The sequence below is a fragment of the Alosa sapidissima genome, chromosome 15 (assembly GCF_018492685.1).
Source record: "Alosa sapidissima isolate fAloSap1 chromosome 15, fAloSap1.pri, whole genome shotgun sequence".
Classification (NCBI taxonomy): Eukaryota; Metazoa; Chordata; class Actinopteri; order Clupeiformes; family Clupeidae; genus Alosa; species Alosa sapidissima.
In genome coordinates, this window is record NC_055971.1 from 5,809,266 (window position 1) to 5,828,916 (window position 19,651).

Sequence of the window (19,651 nt, forward strand, 5' to 3'; positions counted from 1 at the left end):
CTGAGCACTGACCCCTGGTTCTCATCAGGGCTGAGTGGTGTGGAGTGGCTCTGCTAGAGGAACTTGAGTCGGCCCGACTCTCATCCTCACTTCATCGCTCTTCCGTTTCTCCTTCATCTTCTCCTACTGCACCTGCATGTTTGTGTGCTCAGAGCTTACGGTGTGATAATGAGGACAAAAAGGTGCAAGGGATAGTCTAGTTGTTTGTATGTGTGTTGTGGTTGTTGTGTGCGCGCGCGTGCATGTGTGTGTGTGTGTGTGTGTGTGTGTGTGCGTTTGTCTTTGTGCAAGTGAAGTGTGTGGAGTCGTTAGTGTGGGTGGAATAATGGTCCTCAAAATTCCTGGAAAACAAAGTGATTGAATGATTGCCTCCAGAGTCTCAACAATTATCTCATTTGCTATAATTAAACACAACTCCCTGTGGATTGCAAATGAAACACTTTTCCCTCCATGCATGTCAAATTGGGCATTTCACAGGGTCTCTCTCATCACTGCAGGCCTACAAACAGGCAATTCACATGTTGTACATCTTACATAGCTATATATTTGAAGTACCAACAGAAAACCGAATTATACTATCAAATACTATATCTACTGTAGCAAGACCTCTGTGTCCCACATGAATTGAGGTAAAGTAATAGCTGAGTGTTTTTGTTTTGTTTCTTTTTTGTTCATCTGGGCTTTGATCAATTATCTCCACCCAGCCCACTTACAGTACCTGTGCTCCTGTGTACTCATTCCCCACACTAAGGGATTTGGCTTGTTTGCTTTGGGCAAGTTTGCCTCTTCTTAAGCAGGCTCTCCCTCTCTCTTGCCTCTCTCTGTAAGGGGATGTCAGGCCCTTCGTTTGCCATTTGTCTTTCTCTGTTGTAGGTGACGTGTACTGTAGGGGATGGGTGTAAGTGTTGGTCTCTGCTTGCTGTTGGTCCTCTGTGGTCAGGGCCAGGTGGGTGGTGAGGAGCCTGCCTGTCATTTACAGTGGAAGACTGTGTCTAATAGTCTTTACAAGGACGGAGATGTGATCATTGGGGGGCTGTTTCCTGTTAATGTCTTGGCACCTCAGCTTGATCTGACGTTCAAAGGCCAAGTGAGCAACGCTGCATGTCAAACGTAAGTAGAGGCGAAAAAAACAAACTGTATTCTACTATCAAATTCTACATTTATATAAAACTCTGAACCTTACATATTTTGATATGCAATTGTGCAGAGGGTTGACCTCTATCTTTATATATAAAATACTGTAAGTCTTGATTTTCTTTGCAGGTTCATCTTACGGCACTATCGCTGGCTTCAGACTATGGTGTTCGCCATTAAGGAGATAAACAGTAGCCCTATTTTGCTGCCAAACCTCACTCTGGGGTACCTGGCATTCGACACCTGCCTGCAGGAGCAGACAACAGTCGGGGCTGCGCTGGCCATGATGACGGGGCAGGAGGCTGCGGTTTGGGGTTCCAGCTGCACTGGCAGCCCTCAGGTGCCCATAATCATCGGTGATGCCAGGTCGTCTGGCTCCCTTGCAGTTGCCCGGACTCTGGGTATTTTTGACATCCCTATGGTGAGTTAGGGCACAATGCTGATAACTGTTTATTCTCTCTGCTCACTGTAATTATAGATTATATTTTACTCTGGAACTATGAATGGACTCACCAATTATATTTCAGTTGTTTTTATGCTGCTTTTATTTTAACAGGCTATTGATCCATAGTGGAAAAATATGTTGTGTATTTACAACAAGCACAGAATGAAAGTAATTGCAGATGCAAGTTAAAAATGAAATATTTCCAGTACATTATTCTTTAGATTATATCTATCCTCTTTAGGTCAGCTACTTTGCCTCCTGTGCATGCTTGAGTGACAGACAGAAGTACCCAAACTTCTTTCGCACCGTCCCCAGCGATGCCTTCCAGGCCAAAGAGCTTGCCCATCTGCTGCAGTTGCTGGGCTGGGCGTGGATCGGGGTCGTGTTCGGAGATGATGATTACGGCCACTACGGTGTGCAGCTGCTCCTGAAGGAGCTGCAGGGCTCCAACGTATGTGTCGCGTTCAGCCAAGTCATCCCCAAAGGCTACAACCCCCAGAGGATAAGGCACATCGTGGAGACCATTCGCCTGTCCACAGCGAGGGTGGTGGTCATCTTTGCCATCACCAATGATGCACAAGTCATTCTAGAGGAGGTGGTTAGGCAGAACATCAGTGACAGGCAGTGGATCGGCTCTGAAGGCTGGGTTACATCTCCTGACATTTCAACTCCTCAGAATCTGCCCTCGTTGGTGGGGACACTGGGCTTCGCTCTGAGAAAGGCCCATATTCCAGGCTTGGGCTCTTTCCTCACCAGCATCAAGCCGGCGGGGTCGAGGACTGAGCCGTTTGTGAGAGAGTTCTGGGAGACTCTCTTTGAGTGCTCGCTGGAGGGAAACTCCTCCTCTGGAGACAACAGGCCCCGTTGCACAGGCACAGAGAGCGTGGAGAAGAAGGCCAACTCATACTCAGATGTGACTCAGCTGGGAGTGAGCTACAATGTGTACAAGGCTGTGTATGCTGTTGCCCATGCAATTCAGGACATGCTCGCTTGCCCACCAGGCCAGGGGCCATTTCAGAATGGGACATGTCCCAATGTCAAAAAGATGACACCAAAACAGGTAGGGCAGGCACTCTAACTTTATTACTTTTTCCTGCCATCTCATCAGTCATATGACCATTTTTGCTTTCGTTTGGATTGTAGCCTGCTGCTCAGTGAATGAAAAATATTATGTTCTCTCTCTCTCTCTCTGCCTCCCCTTTGCACCTCTCTCTCCCTCTCTCTCTCCCCCCTGTGAGCATGGTTGTTTGTCTTTCTCTCTCTCCATGTGTTTTTAATCCATATTTGGAGCTCCTTCACTACTTGAAGAAGGTGAATTTTACAACACCTCTGGGAGATACTGTAAACTTTGATATGAATGGAGACCCCTCTGCCTCATATGACATCATCAACTGGCACATAGGTGATGGAGCCAAAGCTGAGTTTGTGAAGGTGGGGCAGTACGACTCCAGCCGAGGGCCGGGTCAGAAACTCCAGCTGAACCTCTCCAAAGTGGTGTGGGGTGGTGGATGGACCAGCAAGGTAAAATGTCAGCTAACGAGTACAAAAATGGGTTTTGACAGCCAAAGCAGCCATTTAACCAAGCGTATGTTGTCTGTTAAATACAGAGAAATTAGAAAAGAACAAAGAGAGACTCTGTTGTACTCAGGAGAGTCTGTTTACATTAGAAAGATATGAATATGTTTATACAATTTATAAAGACATATTAAGCCAACACTCGAGAACCCACTGGAGAGAAAACGGTCCAAAGAATGCCTGAGGGAATAAATATGGATTTATTTCACAAAAAATAAGACAGGGATGGGCAGTATTTATAATACATGTGTTTGAAATACATATTTCAAATACAACATAGTATTTTGTAATTTGTATTTTATCAGGTTGAAGAAAATGGCTTCGTATTTTGTATCAAAATACTTTATAGGTGTGTATTTTTGTAGTTTAAAATTACTGCCAAATATTTTTGCTAAACCATACACCATAAAAATGCAAAAAAATGAATATAGCCTCTGACTGGTGCTGATTTAGTAACTTGCCCAGACTCATTGTGATCAGAATATTGAGATTCAGGAAGATCCAGTGCTGAGTAACGTGTAGGTTACACACACCCATGCGCGCGCGCACACACACACACACACACACACACACACACACACACACACACACACACACACACACACACACACACACACACACACACACACACACACACACACACTCCCTCTCTCACACCAACCCACTTACTGAACCACGTGGTTACTTGATCACCCACACTTAAAAGTTAGTCTGTTTTTGGTAGAACTTTGGACAACTTTGACTGTGATGTGTATGTGTCCTCCAAAGCTGATATACACAAGGCACCTTTCTGGGCAATGTTGCTGAGCAATGTTCCTGAGTATTCCCTTACAAAAACTCATTTGCACCAGAAAGCTCATTTGCTTGTGGAAATATGACCTTGCTGCAAATTTGTGGCAATTGTTCGCCAGAAACATGAATTTTCTGCAAGTGTTGTTTTTCTGGCATGTTCACGTTGATATTGGGCAACTTATTTATGTTTTTATTACAGTTTTTCTCGATTGCTTTTACCTGCTTAAGTTAACTAGAACCCACTTGGTCTTCATGACTACTTTCTTTGCACAGCAGAAGTCATCTCTTGCGAATGTGTTCACACATTTTCATTGGGTTTACACATTTCTCACACCCTTTTGCAAAACAGTTAACACAGGTGTCATTCAAAAGCCTCAAACTCTATTGGTTTTCCCATGCTAAACAAAAGGAAAACATCTTTTCACAGGTGGTATAGATTCCTTGCATAAGTCTGAATTTCTGATACACCTGTGTGAAACCCCTTTGCACAATTCTTCAATCAGCAATCATTCATTTAGGCAAAGTACTGTATTGCCTATTTGGTGGAGAAAACAGTACAAAAGGTCTTTACTGTATGTCTATTTCGATGAAAGTTGTAGTTCAATGAAATTTACAGTATATTGCTAGGTGTTTGCTGTATGTCTTACATGTCAATGACAGTTACATCTTGGGAGGAATGAATAATTTGTTTTTTTATTCAGTCTTTTCAGAGTTTTTTTCTGATACCAGAAAAATGAGAAAGTAATGAAACAGACATAGCAAAAATGCTCATTTTGAGAACTAGATTTTGCATTTTGTTGCCCAGTGTGTAATGATTGATTAAAGAGTGTTTTTGAATTGGCAACAAGTTGTAGTGTTTGAAGGCAAGATTTGCTTTTGCTGCATGTTTTAAGTGTTTTAAGAGAGTAACAGCCTTTTGCAAACAAAATGTGTCATTTTGTCCAGAGTGCTTTTGTTCAGACACAGGTGTTAACTGTTTTGAGAATGTGATGTCAGAGTTGACACAGGTATCAAAACGATCGAGAAAAACTGTAGGCAACTTATTCTTGAGAACTTGAATCATCAGTAGGCAACATGATCATCCAATAGGAACACATGGAACCGGTTATGTGGTTACCCTCAACATTGCTCAAAAAGTTGTCCCATGAATCACCTAAAGCATGATGAAAAATTCAGAAACCTGAAAGGGCCATTTTTTCTTCATGAATATACACATTCCACAATTGTTAAAAACACATTTATTGAAACCTTCCACCCTTTTCTCCATTCTTAAACTACATTCACAGAATGTCTTACAGTTCTTGCAAAATAAAACGCTCGCCTCAAAGGTTTTACTTGTGCTCAGAACCAAACAGTGTCAGAGTCCCGATTCAGTGTATGATTGAAGTGTTCCCCTAATTTTTTTGAGCAGCATATTTTATATAGTCACTAGCAGGGCCTTTGACTGTTCCTCTGCAGATACCCGTGTCAGTATGCAGCACCCCTTGCACTCCTGGAACCAGGAAGGCTCTGCAAAAGGGAAGACCAGTCTGCTGTTTCGACTGTGTACAATGTCCAGATGGGGAAATCAGTAATGAAACGGGTACAATTCTTTTGTCACATAAACATTCATTCTTACTTTGTCATAAGTTTGTGAATTACACTGCTCACATAATATTCAATGTATTGTTGTATTTGTTGTCTTTTATCTACTATTCCATCAAGGTGCAACTGAATGCATAAGATGCCCAGAGCACTTCTGGTCCAACAACCTGAGGACAGAATGTATCCCAAAGAAAGAGGAGTTCCTCTCCTTCCAGGAGCCAATGGGGATTTTTCTGACGGCTCTTTCAATATCCGGAGCGCTACTCACATCTGCCGTCCTTGTGACCTTCATCCTCCACAGGGACACACCCCTGGTCCGTGCCAACAACTCCGAGCTGAGCTTCCTCCTGCTGCTGTCCCTCATCCTCTGCTTCCTGTGCGCCATGTCCTTCATCGGCCGGCCATTGGCCTGGTCCTGCATGCTGAGACACACCCTCTTCGGGGTGACTTTTGTGGTGTGCATTTCATGCATCCTCAGTAAGACAGTGGTGGTCCTTGTAGCCTTCCGGGCCACACTACCGGGCAGTAACCTGATGCGCTACTTTGGGCCGGCACAGCAGAGGATAGGGATCTGTGTGTGCACCTTGATCCAGGTGCTGGTGTGTGTGCTCTGGCTTACGCTGGACCCTCCACTGCCCTCGCAAAACAAAGCCACCATCCGCAGTGCCACGGTGGTCCTGGAGTGTGCAGCCCACTCACTGGCTGGGTTTGCTGCTTTGCTGGGCTACATCGGTCTGCTGGCAACTGTCTGTTTTCTACTGGCTTTCTTTGCCAGGAGGCTCCCTGACAATTTTAATGAGGCCAAGTTCATCACCTTCAGCATGTTGATATTTTGCGCTGTGTGGATAGCATTTGTCCCAGCCTATGTGAGCTCACCAGGAAAGTACACCGTTGCTGTGGAAATTTTTGCCATCCTGGCCTCCAGCTATGGGCTGCTTTTATGCATTTTTGCACCAAAATGTTACATCATTCTGTTCCAACCACATAAAAATACCAAGAAAAGCATGATGGCCAAATGACGATACGCTCTGTTAAAATGCACTTTTTCTACTTCTTGCCATTCTTCAAAATGGTCTACTAATATGCTGACTAATGCAGGCTTAATTGACAACTGTTTACTGTTAATTCTCTGTAATTTTCAATTCTGTAAGTCACTATGAACAAAAGTGTCTGCTAAATTCCATACCATAAATCTCATTCATCTGTTATAGTGACATATATTTGTTTTGGGTTATGTTTGTCAGACTTTCTTGTACTTGTGATGCTTTAGTAAAATATAATGATTTGTGAGAATGTCAACTGCCCCATTTTTCTCTCTGCAACCACGCAATTGTAAATGGTGCCACATGTTACAAAAACAATATTTCTCTTTGCCAGAACTGTAACTCTTCCCTCAAACAAATGAACAAAAGTGTTCATGTGCAAACCAATGTTTCAACCGTGAGAACCCTGTCCACACACCACACCAGTTATCTTCCTCTGCAATGTTCTGGCTTCTAATCACACACCACACTCACACACACACTAAACAGACCTCTCTTTCAACACTCCACCTCCACTCAGTCATCATCTGGCCAGTCCACTGTCGACTGGCCTTCCTCAGGGAGCTGCTTGTTATTATGAGTGTCCACGATCTTGTGTGACCTCAGTGCCATCACTAGATAAACCCCAGCAGACAAAAGGCCCAGTGAGATGACCCCCCAATGAGCCCATTGTGCCGCCTGGAGCGACACTGTATCTGGTGGGAGCCAGAAGGGCGCAACACAGACAAACCAAGTGTTCTGTGGCGATCAGCAAAGCAGCCCCCTCCAAGAACAGCAGAGGAATGAATCCATTCTATACTCAAACTGCGTTTCTTGACTTTGCTCGATTTAATACAACTGGAGTTGTGACATAACACACATTTTATCCTAACATAATGAAATACAGTAAAACAGAAATTATGAAAATAAACAACCATAGTCAGGTTAACTCTGAAAGTATTTTTTGTCCCTGTACTTTTTAGATAATAATAATAGTATACTTAACTGACAGACCAAGCATCAATAAATATAGACAATAGACATATCCTAGTAGATTTTTGCTCTGTCTCTACACACCTACACACAAACACACACACCTTTGCTACGTGAGGTCTAGTGGGAGGGGTTGGAGTTTAGAGGGTGTCTAGAACATGTGTGATGAACATGCTGAACGAGTTATTAAAACTCATTAGCAGAGCTGGCATGGGCTGTGCAGACAGCCTGGGGCTGTTTTCTGAGCCGCAGTCATTTTCCCAACACGTCAGGAGGTGTGAGCTGTCAAGCGGCCTGGCCCCCTCCTCTCCTCCGACGTGCCCGTAGGAACGGCCTCCGCTCCGCCTCCGCCGGGCCGGTCCCCCCGAAGCAGGCCCGCACTCACAGGCCATCCATCACTGCCACCGTCACTGGGGATACGAGACTGTGACAGATCAGCGCTTACACACATTATGTGGCTGTGCTTCTGTGCTTGAACAGTGAGACAGACAGCTGATTATTGTGTGCCATCATCATTGGCATTACAACACTCTGATTTATAGAGAGAGGGGCGGGGGAGTGGGTGAATGTCTTAGATGTCATACACGCGTCCCTGATGAACCAGCATACACAAGGCAAAGGAGATTTGGTGGTATTACGTTGGTGTTGTTTGTACATATTTTCATGCAGCGGTTCACAAGTTGGCTGAGGTAATAGCCAAATTACCGTTCCTTGTGGAGCCAATTTGGCTCACAATTATCATATTTTCTTTGTACTAAGAGGGAATATTCTACAATTACATTAGAGAGGAGGAAAATGGCCTATAAAATCATAATAAATCATTCTTACAAGTCATTTCTCAGAAACACAAATCTCCTTACACTTTCATACATTAATATTTTAAATTCTTCTTATTAGAATCTTTCCTTTTTCAGCTAAATCGTCTTTAAGTGCTTGCACTAGCAACTTAGGACAGCTTTTGGAAACACACAAAGGAAAACACTTCTGGTGGATGTACTTTGACCAAATGCAGATCCACAAGTATAATAGACTTTTCAATAGACAACAAACGAGCCATTTATTGACTCTTTACAGGACTTGTCCATGGGTCACTCAGTGCACATCCTCCAAGTGTCTTGTGAGAATGTTGTTTACACTTTTTTCAAATGCTTACACAATAAATCTTTTCTTGTCACACAATTTTCTAATCATGTCTTCCAAACATCATAACCCCACACCAAATCTGCAAAACCAAACTAATTTTCAGTGTTTGACTCAGTTTTCAATTGACTAAAACACATTTTGCAAAACACCACACACAATTTTCTACTTAACACACAAAAATCGAACAGGAAGTAACTTGATTTCATTTTTCAAACACAACCCATCAAAATGCCACACTAAATCACCAGTGCTTCACTCTCTCTCTTCACATGTGTAAATACTCATTACTTTACGGAACACCATCCAGTCATTGTCTTAGTATAGGCCTATAAATAGATACTCTATATGTAGGTATGGACCCTTTCAATCTGGCCCTAGAGGATTTTAGAACCAATGCAGATACTTTGAAAGGAATGTTCTACAAAATGTCGACTTTATGTACAGTAAAACTTGTCTTTTTTACTATATTTATGTCTTTTTTGTGTTTTTGTGTCATTTTTCTATAGACCTATGAATACATACACCCCCCCCCCCCCCCCACACACACACACACATACATACAGACAAACACACACACACACACACACACACACACACACACACACACACACACACACACACACACACTTTTTTCTTTGGAAAAATGTAACCATCCAAAGTAATTTGATAGTAGTCAGTCATTTCCATAGGCAAAATCAGCTTGTTCAGAACTCCATGAACATCTGGTGGTCATTGCCTCATCTGGTGGTCTATTTTGCTTTGCTTTGTTCTTGTTGGCTATAAAATACTGTATTCACAACAGCAAATTATTTGGAAAAAATCACTATTTTTTGGTTTCAATATTGCTTGCATTTTTACTGTGTATTTCAACTTCTCTCTGTAGATACCATAACTTTCTTGTATGGAAATGCATAAAGCCTATGAAAGACAGAAGAGCGGTTTTGAGCAACAGTGTGTACATGATGTATCCAAAATGTCATATTATGACAAAAGTGTTTGTAATGTGAGGCGAATGTTTGATTTAAAGATGTGTTTATGACATTTTGAACGTTGTGTGTCATTTTGCTGGAGATTTGAGGCATTTTGCATTTTGTGTGAGCAATTGTTGGTTTTGTGTGTGGAGTTTTGAAAAATAGACACAGAGTTTTGAAAACGTGTGTAAACAGTTGTAAAAAACTGTAATAGAATTCACTAGAACTTCTGCGCCCTCTGGTGGTCAGAGTGCACACACACTTCAGAACAGATAAATACACATTACACTCTTGCACCACTCTACTACTCCTTACTGTCTTTCAAAGAAGACAGATACTTAACATTACACATGGGCAGGACTGAAACATAAAATAACGTTTAGCTATTTCCAGCTTTTCAACCATTTATGCATATTTTATGGAAATGAATATCTCATCGACCTCCTTTTTGTGACATGATGAACTTCTTTGTGTTATGTTCTGGCAGAAATATGATTATGTAACATTTAGGGACAAATATACATAAAAGAACACCAAAACTAGATGCCAAAATAGCAAATATCTCCACAGCTACAGTAAACTTCCCTGGAGAGCTGACATAAGCAGGAATAAAAGTGATCCAGACTGCACAGAATATCAGCATACTGAATGTGATGAATTTGGCTTCATTAAAGTTATCAGGTAGTTTACGAGCCAGAAAAGCCAGAATGAAACAAAAAGCAGCGAGGCAGCCAATGTAGCCCAGCACACAGCAGAACAGCGCCACCGAGCCCATGTGACACTCCAGGATGATCCTGTCTCGGTACAGCCACGTGTTCCTGATGGGATACGGTGGTGCTCTGACCAGCCACACGGCACAGAGGACCACCTGCAGCGAGGAGCCGAGGAGCACGCTCAGGCGCTGCTGCGGACGCCGGAACCAGCGGGCCGAGTTGTCACCGGGCAGCGTGGCCCGGAAGGCCATGAGCACCACGAGGGTCTTGCAGAGCAGGCAGGAGAGGCAGAGTGCGAAGCTCAGGCCGAAGGAGGTCCGGCGCAGCGGGCAGGCCCAGGGCGAGGGTCGGCCGAGGAAGGTGAGCGTGCACAGGAAGCACAGGCCCAACGAGAGCAGCAGCAGGAAGCTCAGCTCCGAGTTGTTGGCGCGGACGATGGGCGTGTTGTGGTGGCGCAGGAAGACGGCCGCCACCGCCAGCGTGAACGCGGCGCCAAGGATGGCCGTGGCTGCCAGAGCCATGCCGAAGGCCTCGGTGTAGGACAGGAACTCAATCTGCTTGTGCACGCAGGCGTCTCTCAGGGCGTTGGACCAGAAGTCAGCAGGACAGGGAGTGCATTCAGGCTGGTCTACAGAGTCAAAGGGTCTTACTTTACGTGAACAATGATAAACACTAAATGAAATGAAAAACTGAATGAAAAACACTGAAATGAGACTAATATAGGCTTACAAGTTACTAAATTATTATTTTCAAAAATGATTCACGTCTCATTTATAAAAAAGAAACGATTCATGACAGAGACTGTGTGTGTGTGTGTGTGTGTGTGTGTGTGTGTGTGTGTGGTGTGTGTGTGTGTGCATGCACGTGTGTTTATGTTTTTGCTCAGGCAAGGAGGAATGGTCCTGTTGCTTAAGTGATTTCTGTCCTTACCTGTTTCATTTGTTATGGTGCCCTCTGCACACGGAACACAGTCATAACAGCACACAGGGAGGCCTTCCCTCGTGGCCTTTCTGAAGCCATGTTGACAACTGGCAGAGCAAACGGACTTGGGGACCTATGCATAATAACACCAGACATATTAAGTGTTGCATGAAAGAAGAACAAAGGAGAGGTAATATAGCACATTAATAACATTACATTTTAAAGCACTACACAGAACACTGTTCATGAAGCAAACTGTTCATACAGCACGATGTGTTGCTGCTGCTACTCACCTCTCTGGTTCCCCCATACCAGATGATGCCGTCGGAGTTCAGCAGCAGCTGCTGTGTGGGAGGCAGACTAGAGTCAAATCTGCCGACGGTCACATACTCCACAGGCCCACCAGGGGAGCCTGTCTGCCAGTTCACAATGTCATACGCACCCGCAGGGTCTCCGTTCTCATCAAAATGCACCGTGTCACCAAAGAGGTTTGTGTAGTTCACCGTACGCAAGTACTGAACCACCTGGGGGGAAATAATGGCAAATAATGCCATAAGGAATACAGAACAGAACACATATATGCAACTTCATACATGCAGGAAACAAACAGGTAAAACACATTCCTGCGTTAAGAGTAGTTTTACAGTCTTAGAGCAGAATCTATAATGCTTAATAAGGCAATTAACACACACTTATAGTAAAATCACAAACATAATCATCATGAATAACACATATTTGCATAGCACATAAAAGTCCAGTTGTACATCTCCCACCTGCCATGGATGGAGACTATGGATTGAGATGGATGAGTTGTGGTCAGTCAGTAAGTTGTGCAGAGCATGTGCCACAGCATACACGGCCTTGTGCATATTATACGTGACTCTGAGCTGAGACACGTCGTTGTAAATGCTGTCTGTGTCCTGTACACTCTCCCTGCCCGTGCAGGTCTTAGTGTAAGGCACGGGGTCAGCCATAGAGGCAGCGGGAAGTGTGGTGTTGAAGGAGCACTGGAACTGCGTTTCCCAGAATTCCCGGACAAACGGGTTGTAGGGACTGCCCAGAGGTCTGAGGTTCTGCAGGAAATGCTTCAGGCCCGGGATCTCTGCCCGGCGGATGGCAAAGCCGATGGTGCCGCTGAGAGAGGGGTAGTTCTCCCGGGTGGAGATGAGAGTGGACGTGACCCAGGCCTCGCTGGCCACCCACTGCTTTCCCGTCACATTCTGGGACACCATCTCCTTCACCACAGGCTCAATGTCCTCCTCGATGGCAAAGGCCACCACCACTTGAGCTGTGGAGTCCCGGATGATTCCCACAATCTCCTGCAGCTGCTGTCGGGAGGGGAGCTTGGGGATGGTGATGCGGTACGCCACACACACGCCCAGACGAGTTACTTCGGCCGTGAACATATCGATGCCCATGCGCCCGTAGTCATCGTCTGCCCCCATGGTTCCCACCCAGGTCCAGCCGAAGTGCTTGACCAAATAGGCAAGGGCCCTCGCCTGGTTCACATCACTTGGGATGGTCCGGAAAAAGTATGGAAACTGGCTTTTGTCACTCAGGCAAGCACAGGATGCAAAGTAACTCACCTAAAGAAAAGAGGATGAATAAAGATTGAGAGAGATTGAAACAAGGACAGAGAAAGAGACAAAGAAACAAATATCAAGAGAGAGAGTGTGAGACAGAGAGAGAGAGAGAGAGAGAGAGAGAGAGCAAGTTACGTTTAAAAATCACACCCTATTTGAGGCAATTTCTACATAAGTAATATTATCATTTTGCATGGACACAAAAATGTCACACATATTTGTGTTTGTCTCTCACCAATGGAACTTTGAAGAGATTGAGCAGCCTGGAGATGGCCATAGACAGAGAGGATCCAGAATCTCCCACTATGAGGGGGACACTGGGAGACACACACACCCCTGTTCCGTTCCTCTTGAGGGGCTGTGAGATTACCGACAGAGCTGTCCTCAGAGAGAACATCTCCACTCCACATGTGTCATACAGCCTGTAGCCCAGTGTAATGTTGGGCAGCAAGGCGGGATTGCTATTGATCTCATCAATGAAGTACACCATGGCTTGGGACCAGCGGAACACCCGCAGATTAAACCTGCCAGAAAGACATTCGTCATTTCATAATTTCATGCACAACAACAACAAATGCAGAGTGACAGAAATGGAATAAACGAGAAGAGAAAGGTTGAGAGAGGGAACAAGACAACAAATCATTACAACAGTATTACGAGATGATGGATTAACTAAAAAATGTGCTCTCGGAGCGTATGAGCACTGTTTACCCCCGGCATCGCCTCTTGCCAGGTTCTTTGGAGAAGGTCAGTTCTTGTTCAACTCCTTTGGAGTGAATGGGGAACATCCCGGCCAGGACAACCTGCCCATCCTTGTGCACCACGGTGGAGTCGAGGTCCTTCCAACGCTGGCATCCCCCACTGGCTGCTCTCAGGCTGGGGCAGAGGAGGCTGAGGAGCAGGACAGCAGGGGGGAGCAAAGCCATCTCCATACAGGGCCTCTGGACCTCCAGACTGCCCCCTACTCTGAACACTGGCCCCTCTTCAGTGAGCCTTTATTGGTGGGAATTAATGAGGTTCTCATCTTCAGGGAAATGAAATGGGGGAGAAGGAAGAGGCATCATGCGTACAGGCATGCGCAGATCCCCTCACACACACAAGTGCATAGTTTACAAACATGTGGTACTCACATAGCATACACACACACACACACAAACACGTGTCACAAACTCACAATATTTAGTATTTCCGTATACAGCAGGGCCTTTCTGGATAAACATTTTTCTCTTTATAAAAAATGAAAGAAAATGGAGATGATTTACATATTGAAAGAGGTTTTGTTGAGATAACGATGTTGTACAAGCAACATTGTTTTGTTGTGACCATTGTGATCATTTTGGCAAGAAGTTGGTTCATCTATCGCCAGTTGCTGAGCTATCAAGACTGACATTCATATTTGTGCATTTTCTGCTCATTAAATTCAAAACAACAGCTATGTTTTCAGAATATTGGCTGCAGCTGTCAGCAATTGTATTCATGTTCATTATCCCACATTGTGCATCTGTTCTCAGGGTAAATATAATACCTAGGTGATGAGGAGGGTGTGCTGAAGTATGCAGTTTCACGTGTGTGTTTAGGAGTGAGCCATTGAGAGGTGCAATCAGGACTGAGTGCAGCGTTTCATTAAGTGACATTAGCTTCAAGTTTGGCACGTGTCCCTGTGGCCGGTCTGTTTTCCATCACGTTCCCTTGCGCATGAGGGGACCATGGGCAGCTTGTGTCTCTCCCTGCCCTGACTGGTGAAGACAACGACAAATAATGAGCCCTGGCTAATCAGTCACAGCTGGTCATGTGTATGACTTGGAACAAGAGGGGAGGCCAATGGAACAATTTGGGGGGGGGGGGGTCAGTGAAGTGTGATGTTTGCACGCTGACAGGCTACACAGAATAGGGAATTCATTAATCAGAGCCAGCTGGGCATTTTTCACAGATCATAAGACTGTACACCTCCAAGAAGGCACACATCTGCAGGTGAAAATCCCTTCAAACCATACAAAACTTATGAAAACACATATGTGGATAGATATGCTAGTTAATTTGAAATGGATGTCCTGCATATGGTGGATTTGAGTGGGCTATGCTGCCATGCTGATACATTAGGAGTAGACTGGAAACATGTTGAGCTTTGTTGAATTAGTATTAGTAAAAACCTGCTGTGCAATAGCACAGCTTTGTGGACAAAAGGCAAAAATGCATGAGCACCACTTGTGAGAAACTGCTGTACTCATGATGTACTGGTGTACTCAAGTGAACATTCTTTTAACATTCTACTGGTAATCATTTAATAACCAATCATTAATCATTGTTCAGTTTAATACAACATACAAACATTTATTACATATATTTTTTACATTGTATGCTTAAACTGTGACATCTTAGTATCTTTTGTCCTCTATTGTCCTATGTAGTCTTAGCCATCATGTGCTTTCTAGTGTTCTTCTCTGGTTTCAGCAAAATGATGTAGCACTTGGGGAAAAATAGGCAAGCCAGGAGGCTGTAGCTGGAGGCGAGGATAGCGAAGACTTCTGTGGCGGTGGTGTACTTCCCTGGAGAGCTGACATAGGCCGGGACAAAGGCCACCCACACGGCGAAGAATATCACCATGCTGAAGGTGATGAGCTTGGCCTCGTTGAAAGTGCCCGGCAGCTTCCGGGCCAGGAAGGCCAGCAGGAGGCAGAAGCTGGCCAGCAGTCCAATGTAACTCAGCACCAGCGAGAAGGCCAGCGCCGAGCCCTCGTCACACAGCAGGATGAGCCGCAGGCTTTCCCGGCTCGAGAGCGTCCTTGGCGTCGGAGGCGCTACCGCCAGCCAGACCCCACAGATGACCACCTGCACCGTGGCCCCGGCAAAGATCATGACCCTCTGCTGGACGGGGCCGAACCACCTCATTACCATGCTGCCGGGCAGCGTGGCTCTGAAGGCCATGAGGACCACCACCGTCTTGCTGAGGATGGAGGAGATGCAGAGGGAGAAGGCGATGCCAAAGGCCGTGTGGCGCAGCATGCAGGTCCAGGCGGTGGGCTCTCCGATGAAGGGCAGGGCGCAGAGGAAACAGAGGCCCAGAGAGACCAGGATGAGGAAGCTGAGCTCGGAGTTGTTGGCTTTGACAATGGGAGTGCCACGGTTGCAGGCAAAAATCAGGATGACTGTGAGAGTGCAGCAGAAGCCTACGAGTGCTACTACCATCAGAGTGATGCCCATAGTGTCAGTGTATGATAGGAACTCCACCTGCTTGGGGACACAGGTGTCTCTCCTGGCATTGGACCAGAACTCAGGCAAACACTGTTCACACTCTATGGCATCTAAAACAAAACAAGTGGCAGGACAAAATGTAATTGACAATCAATATATTATATATTATATATAATTCATGCCTCTTAAAAGGTATGGACTATGTAAAGTAATTTCAACACATTCACTGTGTACAACAGAATACATTTACAGCACTGTTTCAGCTATTTAACATGTGTTCAGAAAGAATCCAGGGTTTTTTGAGGTGCTAGTTCTGTAAATGTTTGTCTATCATTTAGAGTTCCAAAACAGGATACACAGTCTGTCACCTGAATAAAGTGTCTGCAGCAGTGTCTCACTCACCTGTCTGATTGCTAATCTCCCCAGCTGCACACAAAATACAGTCAAAACAGCACACAGGGAAATTGGGTTTGATGGCTTTCCTAGTGCCTGGGGGACAGCCTTTACTGCACACCGAGAGAGGGACCTGGGGAGCAGAAAGGGGACACGCTACACCAGTGAAAGAGTCGGTCAGATCCTCCATCACTAATGCACATGGCTATACAGAATGAAAACTGAATGCTGTACACAATAACAAAAAAAATTTTGAATGAAACAGAATCAAAAACAGTGAATTATATGGGAGAACACTGAAACACATGCGAGACTCACGTCTTTGGTCTTCCCTATCCAGAGTATGGCTTCTTCATCAATCTCTAGTTTGTTCTGTGTGGTTTCATCAAATTTCCCCACTGTGACATATTCCACCTCTCCATCTGCATTCAGCTGCCAGTTGATCAAATCATACATCGCCACTGGGTCACCGTTCTCATCAAATTTCATTTCCTCACCAAAGTCATTAATGAACTTCACCTGTTTCAGGTACTCCAGGAGCTAACAGAGAAAATAAGGGAAGGTGGCAGAGCAAATGGATGAGAGGAAGAGGGGTCACAAGGGGGGGGGGGCACTCAAAAAAGAAGCAATTTACAGAGAATGGTGATCTAACCTGCCATGGCTGTATTGTGGACATGTTAGGACATGCCCCTTCATGAAGAAGCCCTTTGCCTGGCACGCATTTGGCCATGGTTTCCAGGGCATGAGCGATAGTATGCACTGCTTTATAGACATTATAAGAGATTCTGAGTTGAGTAACATCAACATAAATGTTTTCTGTCCTTGCAAGCTCTTCCAAACCTGTGCATGGTGGTTTATCAGGTGTGTCTACATCGTCTCCATGATGTAGTGAACACCCAAATAGGTTTTCCCAGAATATTGGAAAAAATGGGTCCTGGGGGTCAAATGAGGGGTTAATACGTAACAGAAAGGACTTGAGTCCAGGGATATCAGCCTTGCGAATGGCAAAGCCCATGGAGCCCTGCAAGATGGAGTGGAACTGTGGGGTAGAGAGCACGGCAGCGGTGATCCAGGCCTCACTGGCCAACCACTGGATGCCCGTCAGGTTCTGCCTCAGAGCCTCCCTGAGGAGCGCTCCAGCATCTTGCTCAACGGCGAACAGCAGCACCACTCGAGTACCAGATGTTCGGATCCGCTCCACGATGTGGGCCATCTGGGTCTTGGCGTGGTTCTTAGGAATTTTCTCATGGAGGGCCACACAAGCTCCAAGTTTTTTCACCTCGTCAGAAAATATCTGGGCACCCCCTTGCCCATAGGCATCGTCGCCAGCAACTACTCCAACCCACGTCCAGCCAAAGTGCTTCACTAACTGAGCCAGGGCATCTACTTGGAAAACATCGCTCGGCATGGTTCTCAAGAAAGCAGGGAACTCAACTTTGTTACTCAGACAGGCACAGCTGGAGAAATAGCTTACCTGTGGAGAGAACAGAAATGAGAGGGAGATAAGACAAGACGAGACAGTAAGAGAAAAGAGAGAGAGAAAAGAAAAACATGCAAAATAGGCATAGATCACCACTGAAGATGTGTTGTTGAATTCAACAAAGATGTCATACCTGTGGAACATGAAAAACCCCAAGGAATCTGGCCACTACCAGAGAGAGCGTGGACCCACCATCCCCAATCACCACGGGCACTGTTCCCCTGCACTGTGTGCCCACGCTCCCCTCCCCCGGATGGCCCCTCGTCACAGCCATGGCTGTGCGCAGGGCTTGGACAGGGGTGCTGCAGGAGTCATATATCTGGTATCCTAGCGTGGTGTTTGGCAAAAGGTTTGGATTTTTGTTGATCTCCTCTATTGCAAATATCATAGTCTGCATCCATCTAAATGTCCTGAAGTTAAACCTGAAATGAACCATGCAGGCAGCAGAAATTATGAAGCATTACGAGCATTACAAGCACAAGCAATACAAGCCTAGACAATGACATATCTGTTCTGAAACACCTTTGACACACCCCATGTTTTACATAACAAAACATTCTTTTAACATTTTAGAACACAGCTTCATATAAGTGTTTTACACAGGTGAACTTTACACTGAACAGAACAGTTACAAATATGAAGAAGATTTTTTTGTTGGATTCCACCAACCCAGAGCACTGAGCTGGAGCTGGTGGTGAGGTGAATGACGCCACTGACTCCAGCACCGTGTCGTGCAGAGAGAAGAGACCCCCCAGGACCACGGCTCCCTCCTTCACCAGCACCGGTAGCTCTGAGGGGTTTCCGATGGGACGGCACTCCTGCGTTTGCTGGGGCTGCAGAGACACATGTGACCATACGAGTCCACCGATGATAACCAGCCTAGCACACGCGAACACATCGTACAGCATTCTCTTTGATGCACAAAGAAAAATCACAAATTATGCAGCATCTTACAATGCATTCGATTGGCCAGGCTAACAAAGACACAGACACATACACACTACAACACACATGTCCAGGTTTACTAAAATCTATCTGATGCTGTTGATTGCCACCTTTATAGGACTGTTACCGCTCTGCTTGACATCCTTATAGAGACCCAATCCTGTCTCAAGGGACCTGACCCAATGGAAAGACCTGTCGAATGTTTGCAATAATATTATGAATTATACAACAATTGGGTTCTATGGAACTATTTATTTGTTTCTGATTGGCCGAGAGACGTTCCATGAGTTGGAATATCCCTGGACATTTCAACTCAGACTTTGCACAGCTAATAATAAATCACTCCGCGATACAATGCGAAGATTTGACACAATGTTCTCATCCAGCTCTCCACTATTTCAAGCAATGGGTTACTCCCTATCTTTTACTGTCTATGGTTACTCCTTAGCAAACCATAACGAAACAGTGCTTCACCACATCTGTGGATTAAGCCACACAGTCAACTCAATGTGAGTAAGATAAACGAGGATGCTACTTGTTCTCAGCATTGTGTATAATATGATTGTCACTTGGAGGAGACTTGTAGATAACTAACGTTAGCATAATTAGCTAACCGCTGCTAACGTGCTAGCATCGTCACGTCAGGCTGTGCACAGTAGTGTTACATTTATTCACCATAAATTAATAAAGTTGAGTGGTTCTGCAATGTAGACTATGTTTCTGTTTTTTTGCAGTACCATGTCCCTTACATGGCATGGCCCAGTG

At 45.1% G+C, this 19,651-nt stretch overlaps 3 protein-coding genes across 6 annotated transcripts; 1 reads left to right on the forward strand and 2 right to left on the reverse strand.

Annotated features, from left to right (window-relative positions):
* The first annotated feature begins 893 nt into the window (after positions 1 to 893).
* Positions 894 to 6,686, forward strand: LOC121684158 (extracellular calcium-sensing receptor-like). Its single transcript, XM_042064117.1, has 6 exons — positions 894 to 1,110; positions 1,264 to 1,555; positions 1,821 to 2,639; positions 2,870 to 3,100; positions 5,405 to 5,528; positions 5,651 to 6,686. Exons 2-6 carry the CDS (start codon positions 1,298 to 1,300, stop codon positions 6,547 to 6,549), a joined length of 2,331 nt encoding a protein of 776 aa, XP_041920051.1. The 5' UTR covers positions 894 to 1,110; positions 1,264 to 1,297; the 3' UTR covers positions 6,550 to 6,686.
* A 3,406-nt stretch (positions 6,687 to 10,092) lies between these two features.
* Positions 10,093 to 13,664, reverse strand: LOC121684152 (extracellular calcium-sensing receptor). Its single transcript, XM_042064108.1, has 6 exons — positions 13,588 to 13,664; positions 13,112 to 13,400; positions 12,067 to 12,879; positions 11,587 to 11,817; positions 11,303 to 11,426; positions 10,093 to 11,000 (listed from the first exon to the last, which is right to left on the reverse strand). The coding sequence occupies exons 1-6, from the start codon at positions 13,662 to 13,664 to the stop codon at positions 10,093 to 10,095; spliced, it is 2,442 nt and encodes an 813-aa protein (XP_041920042.1).
* A 1,571-nt stretch (positions 13,665 to 15,235) lies between these two features.
* Positions 15,236 to 19,076, reverse strand: LOC121684150 (extracellular calcium-sensing receptor-like). Of its 4 annotated transcripts, none has more exons than XM_042064106.1 (7): positions 18,997 to 19,076; positions 18,611 to 18,774; positions 18,075 to 18,363; positions 17,114 to 17,935; positions 16,780 to 17,001; positions 16,471 to 16,594; positions 15,236 to 16,178 (listed from the first exon to the last, which is right to left on the reverse strand). In XM_042064106.1, exons 3-7 carry the CDS (start codon positions 18,336 to 18,338, stop codon positions 15,277 to 15,279), a joined length of 2,334 nt encoding a protein of 777 aa, XP_041920040.1. In that variant the 5' UTR covers positions 18,339 to 18,363; positions 18,611 to 18,774; positions 18,997 to 19,076; the 3' UTR covers positions 15,236 to 15,276. The 4 variants fall into 4 exon arrangements, with proteins under 4 accessions (XP_041920040.1, XP_041920038.1, XP_041920039.1 ...); XM_042064104.1 differs by having other exon boundaries at positions 18,967 to 19,072; XM_042064105.1 differs by having other exon boundaries at positions 18,611 to 18,820; positions 18,997 to 19,056.
* Between the last annotated feature and the right edge of the window lie 575 nt (positions 19,077 to 19,651).